Genomic DNA, 7,843 nt, shown 5'->3' on the forward strand with positions numbered 1-7,843 from the left:
GAGAGGCCTTGCTCGTTCTCAGGCTCATGCAGACCAGGTGGGGGGTGGGCAGAAGAAGGCTGCCATATACCCAAGGCTCTGTCCTGCCTCATTTCCCCTGACAGACACCTGCACGGGGTCCTGTCATGTTTGGTCCGAATCAGGCACGAGGCTCTGGAACAGTCCAGCCTGTGGAGGCTGCTTTGAAGACGGGGGACCAATAGCAGAACATCTCCGAAACTCCAGGGTTTTCTGTCTGCTGGAGACAAACCTGGCCTGGGGGCGGGGGTAGGGGGTGGGGCAGTGAAGTCAGAGGCCTGGGTTTAAATCTAAGCCCTGCCTTTTTCAATCTGGGAGACCTTGGCAAAGGGGCGTAATATCTCCGTGCTTCTGTTTCATGTCCTCTTCAGGAGGACGGGGGTTCTTCTCTGAAGGGCAGGGGTGTGGTCTCAATGCCCTCTTTGCGGGGCCCCTTGGATTTACCTGCCAGCGCACTCACCTGGGGGCCGGGTTCCCCTTTGCTTCACACTCAATCAAGATGTTATCACGGGGATCCACGATGTGGTCCTTCACTGACTGCTTGGTGATGGTCGGGGGCTGGGACACTGCAACGGCACAAACAGGGAGCGGTCAGGGTTGCGGGGACCTGCCGGGGGCCCCGGGTTCGGGGAATGGCTGAAATTAACATCTTCAGGAGCCACAGGACAAGCAGGCAAACGGGGGGCGGGCAGTGCCTCCTTTTGGGGACCCAGCTCCTTAAATGGGGCCACAGGAAAGGGGGTTATGCCAAAGACTGAGCCTAAGAAGAAACCCTCGAAGATCTCATGGGATCCCTACGAGAAACTTTTGTTTTACCCATTCTTCTATCCCAACACTCAGTATGATGCCTTGTGCACAAGAGTTCTTGATATATGTTTGTCGAATGAATAAAGGAACCCAGCGCAGGTCACATTCCAGAGCCTAGTAGCCATGATGGTTCTGAGCCCTGGAGGGTCAACAGACGGCCGAACTGTGGTGAGGCTGGAGCTCACAGGTTCAAGTTCCCAGGGCCTGGGCCCAAAGAACCAGCTCCTCTCACGCTTGGTCCCCACCTCCAGTGTTCTCCACGGTGCTCCTTGCCAGCTACCCGAGGGTGGGGAGCGGAGGCCCCTCTTACCCACCTGCTCCTCTGTCCTTCCCAGCAACAGGAATCTCCGGGTGGATGGCTGCCGTCCCCATGTGATAAGGGACCGCACTACAGGGCCCTGGTGTCAAGAAACCCCCAGCAGGCAGGGTGGAGAGGCGGCTGATCCCCCCCCCCATCTCCTCACTTGGCCTTCTCCCACCCTCCCTGCTGCCCTCCTACCTCCCAGAGGCACAGGTGCACAGAGGCGCCCGAGGGACTTACGCTCATTCTGAATGCTTGCTGTTAGTTCCGATGGGTTAGCATTGTGAGGGGGAGAAAAGAAGACAGCGGTTATAGGTTATCGTACATGACTACTCGCCCAGGGGTCCTCACGCCCCAGCCTGCCGGGAGAGTAGGGCTGCAGCGCTCGGTGGGAGAGCCACCCAGAGGTGGGGACGGACTCGGCGAGCGCTTCACGGAGGCGACATTTCCCCGGGGAGCTCAAACCACGCAGTTGAGCAGAAAGACCGGCTTCTGATCAAGTGGTGTTGCCGGGAAAGCCCAACTATTGAACGGGACGATGCTGCTGGAAAGAGGCTGGGCTCTAAAGGTGCCGTCCACCCTCTCTGGACGCCATTGAGGAAAGCGGGCCCCCTGGCCAATGGTGCCCGGGCGAGGCTGAGGCTGAGAAGCCTGGCAGCAGCAGATCTGAGCCAGGGCTATGAGGCAAAGCCCACACGGTCCACAGGCCTCGCTCCTTCCGCTGCACCTTCTTCTCTGTCCCACATGCAAGCACCTTCTTGCCTATCCTTTGGAAAATTCTAGGGGCCGATGAATCACCGCGGCTCTGCTCATGGCAGAAATACGCTGCCCTTCGGAAATCCCTCTTCCAAACAAGTGCAGGGATGAAACAGAGCCCACCACTCCTTTCTGTGCTTTTTACGAAAAGGATGAAGAGGCAGGTAGCAAAGGTCTGCACACCTGAGATGTGGGGGTGCTCGTGTACAGGTGTGTGCATGTTTGAGGTCGGGCTTCTCAAACCCTGACAAGTGTATGAATCCCCCCGGCTGGCGGGGGAGGCGGGGGGAGGGCGGGGGAGGGCGGGTCTGGTTAAAATGCAGATTCTGATTTAGCAGACCCCGCGTCTCTGACAAGCTGGTGGTCTGTGTACCCCGCTTCGAACGGCAGGATCTTCGATGGTCATGTGCTTCCTGGGGAGGAGGTCTTGGTTAAAATTCGCAGAAAGGAGAACATGTGTTTCTGTAACTTCGTAAGATGTCCCTTCTTTATGGTTCTATCGTGAAGTAACAGGCCGTGCGTATCTCACGCTGGTGCGGATATCAGATATGTGTTGGTGCTGTGGGCTGACTTCTTCAGAGTGGGTGCTTCCCCGGGAAGCAAAGGCTGTGGGGGAGCCAAGGTGACCTCGAAGCTTTGACTCAGCCACAGTGAGTTGTGGAAGAGGAGTCCAGGGGCCCAGAGAAGGGCGGTGTGGAGCAGGCAGGGCTAAGGCAGGACCGAGAGATGCCGGAAGAGTCACGAGAGAGAAGACAGACATGGGAGAGGAAAGGTGGAGTGTGGCAGGAACGTGTCCCCTGCGATCCACACTGTTGGTACATGAAAGTCTTGAGTAAGACCCACAAAAAGGTTCAAAACAATTCTTTCAAGTGGGCCAGGGTTGTGTGTCTGCTGGGGCACTGAAATATTTTATCTGCTTTGCCATTTGCCTGGGTGCAGCCTCGGCGGGAAACAAAAAGGAATGAAAAGTCCAGGGAAAAGCAGAAATCTGTGGTTTCTGAACACGTGCTCCCGGGAACTCCCCATGATGGCATCTTCACCCATATAAGATCTTCCTGCCAGGGGCCCAAGAAAGATAGTTCTGGGAAGCCAGTGTGGTTGGGCATGGAGGAGGAGGAAGGGAGAACGGGCCATTTTCAGGAGAAGTAAGCCCTTTGACCACTAGCCCAGGCTTGCGGTTTCTTCATCTCAAGACACAGTTGATGTCTCTTGGGTCCTCACACACAGTGGAGGGCTCTGTCCTTGTCCTGGCAGGGGTTTTGCTTTGCCCACATGGCCTTCAAGCCTCTCTTTTATAAAATCAAAGGCTGGCTCAATGGAAAGAGCCCTAGACATTATCCAGGGAATCTCAGATTCTTAGAAGGGAAGTCATTCAGTTAAGGGCACGTAGCAAATTTGCTGCAGAACTGAAATAAGGACCAGTTCTCCTGTAGTCTGGTCCAAAGCTCCTTTCACAGATCCGTCCTTCACCAGAGAGGCGGGTGGGCCAAGTGGGGCCCCAACACTCTCTCCTCCTTGACATTCTGGACAAAGGAGAGTAAGGAGGGAGGTCTTGGGGGGAGTGGAGACCCTCAGAGCTGGCTGGATGCTGTCCCCAGCCCCACACTGAAATCAGGCCAGGGGCCTCTTGAGAGTCTAATTCCCTAAGGAGGTAATGACATCTGCAACCGCCATTGTGCCACCAAGGAATTTATTACAGAGACACAACCAAACCAGAGGACAAGCCACCATAGGGAGACGACCGTGAGGACCGCGTGCCTGGGGACAAGGGCAGCCTACTTAGTCCTGTGACACTCCCCTCCCCCCCCAAACCCTCTGTTACACCACCTGCCCTTCTCTCCATCTATAGAACTTGCTGGTGATGTCAAGTGGAAAATGAGTTTGCTCTTCTGCCTTCCAAGGGGGAGGAAAAGTCTTCCAATGAGCTCTGCAGGGGGTAAGGCAGGTGCCTGCCCTGTCTGCAAGGTTCCTTTATCCGTGCACTTCTTCTCTTTCCCTGGCTGGTATCTACAGTCCCTGGCACCCAACCCATCCCTGGAGGATGGAGTGTGTGTGTGTGTGTGTGTGTGTGTGTGTGTGTGTGTGTGTTTATTGAGGTCGTCCTGCAGCACTATTTGGGATGACAGTGAGGAAGAAATGTTCCTCCCACGCCGCCGTCTCCTCTGTGGGCTCCTAGGAGAAAAATGCCCAGTCCCTTGACGTGGGGAGGGGGACAGAGGGGCGAGCTGCCAGCAGACTCACTTTTTGGCAAACCCACTCTTGTTGATGAGGCGACCCTTTGCTTTCTTCAAAGGTCACGCTGTTCTCCTTGGGGCTGGTGAGGGGGGTGAGGCGGGTGCGTGTGACTCTGCTGGCACAGCGGCGGGAGCTGGAGGCCGGGGCTTCAATGAGGGATTGTGTAGCCGCCGGGGGCTATTCCAGGAAGCCTGCTGGGCCCAAACTCCCCAGAGCAGAAGCAGTGCCCCGGTCCTCAAGGCACAGATAATGCCCCCTGAAGGAGCAAGTGAGCGAAGGGCACCCCTGACAGGGCAGCCTCTAGCCAGAGCCCCCGCAGCCTCTCCCAGAAGAGTGCCTGGCCTTCACCTCTCCCACATCTGGGCTCTTATGAATAATGCTGCAGTGAACGTGGGGTGTAGGCATCTCTCTCTTACCTTTTGTGACAACACGGATAGGCCCTGAGGACCTTACGCTGAGTGAAATTAAGTCAGAGAAAGACAGATCCGGTATGTTCTCACTCTATGCAGAATCTAAAGACTTCACACTCAAAGAAACAAAGTAGAATGGTCGTTGCCAAGGGCTGGGAGGGGGGCGGGAAAGTGGGGAGATGCTGGTCAAGGCATACAAAGTTCCAGCTCTAAGATGGGTATGTTCTGGGGACCTAACGTACGGCCTGCAACTGTAGTTTAACAGAACTATATCATACACCTGAGAGTTGTTGAGAGAGCAGATCTTCCAAGTTGCCACCCCATACACACGAAAGGTAATTATGGACGTGTAAACTAACCCATGGGGTAATCACTGTGTAATATATACGTGTAGCAAATCATCAAGTTGTACACCTGAAACTTACATATGTTGTATGTCAATAAATACCTCAATGACTCTGGGGGGAGAGGAGTAAGAACGTATGGTCTTTCCCCAGCCCCTCCCACCAGGCCACGGCCTAGGGTTAAGAAGGAAGGGTGGGCTCAGGTAACTTGGGGGGCACCTGTTATGCTGGGCCCAGCAAGAGGGGAAAACCTGGCTGAAGAGGACCTCTTCCCTGGGCAACCGGGTCCCCTCTGAAGGGCTGGCCTTCTCTTGTCTCGCATTCATCTTCTGGAGGCTGATTCTGGACATGTCACCAGGGCCACTGAGCCTGCAGCCGGCAGGGAGGTATAGTGCATAGGAGGCATGCTTCGGGCAGGCATCATGAGTTTCCTGTTGTGCGGTGGCCCGGGGCACGAGGCCTGGTGTCACAAAAGACCTCACCTCCTCATTCAGAGAGGTGCTGTAGTCATGTGCTGGCCCTGCCACTTATGAGCTGGAGAGAACGGCTTTATTTCTCTGCACCTCGGTTTTCTAACCTGTCAGCGAAAGATGAGACTCAGAGGAGATGCTTCTAAAGCACTTAGCTTTCAGCCAGACATGTGGCAGCTGCTACTCTGGTGAGTTCCAAGAACTAAAAGAAGGTGGGATTAGCAGAGGGAGGGGTGGGGCATATCGAGTGCCAACCTGGTCATCAAGTTGTACATCTTAAAGAGACCTGGGATCTATTCATGAATCCATCACCCATTTGCTGTGTGACCCAGAGCAAGGAAAGGTCTATGTTTCCTTCAATGCATTTCCGGAAGTAGGGGACACTCTAGGCCCTCCTCACGGACACTGAGGTGGGGAGATGGTGGTGGGGGAGGTCAGGGCACTTGTGGCTCTTTGCCCCACACGCAGTACTCTGGAGAGACTGACTGCTAGCTCACCTGCCCATGGCTCCGGTAGAGCTTTAGAAATCCAGATTCCTAACAAAGATGTCAAAGGCATCTATTTATAAGTTCTTCTTGAAGGAACCCCTCACCCACTAGCCCCAGGGATCAAAGTGGCAAGTGAATGAGTGAGGAGAAGCAGCAGAAGAGAAATGAGCCTTCACCACTTCTTTGATAACCCAATTTCCTCTGTATCCCTCTGCTCTCCAGGGACTTGGCCTTATCGTGCTCCTTATTAGACTGTCTGCCTGGGATTGTTAATGAGAGACTCTTTCTTGAGCTATCAGTGGAGATGGTCTCCACGGGAACAGTTCATTTCATGACCCCCCCCCCTTCAGTGAGCACACACACACGCACACACACACGTGCATGCACACACACATACATGCACTTGGGGCTATTGGGAAGGCAATGGGGCCTTGCCCGTCTTGTTTCTGGGTCCTTATAGTTTCTGCTGGCCTTCTCTTACCCAGAAGTGGCCACTCCTCTGGGCAGTTATTATTTGTAGGGTTGAGTGGGGCGGGGGGCGCTGAAGTATGTGTAATTCTTCTCCAAGCTATGCTGACTCCCGGCCCCAGGGTCTGGCTTTGGAGAGCTCAGTGGGCACTTCTTGGAGGCTGTATCTCTCTCCCAGCCCTCCCCAGACATCTGTCACCTGGACAGAGCCCAAGTCAGCATCGGCGTCATGTGGATCCCATCTATTTCTGGAAGCAGGGCACAGGGGACAGAGGTGGTATGCCCACATCAGAGCACTGGAATGCCAAGACATTCTGGTGGAGGTGTCAGAATTGCGGCAAAGGGGGCACGCAGCTAAATGCAGGGCCATGGAGCATGGCTGCCAGTCAATGAGCCACTTACGAACGTAGCAACAGATATGGCTGCAAGAGACATGGCTGTCAGCATCCCAAACCCCTTCTTTTATGATTCTGATGGCCAAATAATGCCCCCACCATGGGAGACAGAATGATACAGATTTTACTTTCCAACTTCGCCACGGGAGAGGCAAAAACAAACAGAAGGAATCAGCGCCTGGGTTTTGGACCCTGGCATTAACATGGAGCTCTATTCTAATGTTTCATTTAGCCCCAGGCTTCTGCGAAATAATTCCCTTCCCAACCCTCCCCAGGCCGTCCCTCCTGATTGGTCCAGCCACGAGGGCCTAGGAGCCAGCTCAGACATTAGGAAGGCAAATGAGAACCATCCATTGCACTTGGTCCTTGGAAACTCCACTTTGATGGGCAAGTCAAGACTGCAGAGATCGGAGGGAGGAGAGTGGAGGGAAGAACTCCTGAGTGACACACTGACTTTCAAATCTGCCACCTCCAGTCCTGCTCGGCAGGCTCCAGGCAGCCCCAACATCAGCTCAGCCACAGTCCTCAGAGATCGTGCCGCGCAATTCGTCTCACATTCCCAAACACGGATCTGCTTCCGTCAATTCTTTGCAGGGAAACCCAGCTCTGCAGCCAGAATCACTTCCCCTCTCCCCAACCTCTTCCAAAGTTGGTCTTCACTCCCCGCCGACCTCCCATCCCCTCCCAACTCCTCTGCCCCAAATCAGGAGAATCAAAGAGGATGGGGCACGACTCACGATCCATAGGAATCTCGATGGCCCCGCTGAGGCTGAGGAGGCAGAGCAGGAAGGCTGCGTGGACCCAGGGCGGCGGCTGCTGCTGCCTGGCCATCCTCAGTACTGGGCCCCGCTCCCTGCTCCCCGGCCCGCGGGGTCTTGCTGCCTCCAGCAGCTCTAACTGGGCCTCTCGGACAGAGTTCAGCTGTGGAAAGAAATACAATGCCAAGTGAGTTTTTCTTGAACTTGTGGTCTGTTCTAGCAATCCTCCGGGGCCTGAAGGACTCCAGGGTCCTGTTGGTCACAGACCAGTGTTCTAGAATAGGATTTCTTAACCTTGATGGACATGTGGGACCCACAATTCTCTGTGTGGGGAACTGCCTTGGGTATTATTGCAGGACGTTTCGCAGCATCCCTGGCCTCTATCCACTAGAT

The 7,843-nt window shown here is 54.8% G+C and overlaps 1 protein-coding gene across 6 annotated transcripts in view; it reads right to left on the reverse strand.

Moving 5' to 3' along the window:
• NFASC (neurofascin) overlaps positions 1–7,523 on the reverse strand; it is a 67,172-nt gene extending 59,649 nt beyond the window's left edge. For 4 of the 6 annotated variants that reach the window (XM_047077248.1, XM_047077247.1, XM_047077246.1 and 1 more), the window contains exons 1-2: positions 7,430–7,523; positions 479–584 (exon numbers count right to left, since the gene is read on the reverse strand). In XM_047077248.1, the coding sequence (XP_046933204.1) occupies positions 479–584; positions 7,430–7,523 (200 nt within the window). Of the gene's footprint in view, positions 1–478; positions 585–1,366; positions 1,385–7,429 lie in introns of all 6 variants that reach the window. The other 2 variants (XM_047077244.1, XM_047077243.1) reach the window with 1 other exon arrangement.
• Positions 7,524–7,843: the final 320 nt, after the last annotated feature.

The sequence above is a fragment of the Lynx rufus genome, unplaced genomic scaffold (assembly GCF_022079265.1).
Source record: "Lynx rufus isolate CCGP_SWC_20201006 ecotype Redwood Valley unplaced genomic scaffold, mLynRuf1.p SCAF_15, whole genome shotgun sequence".
In the NCBI taxonomy this organism is placed as follows: Eukaryota; Metazoa; Chordata; class Mammalia; order Carnivora; family Felidae; genus Lynx; species Lynx rufus.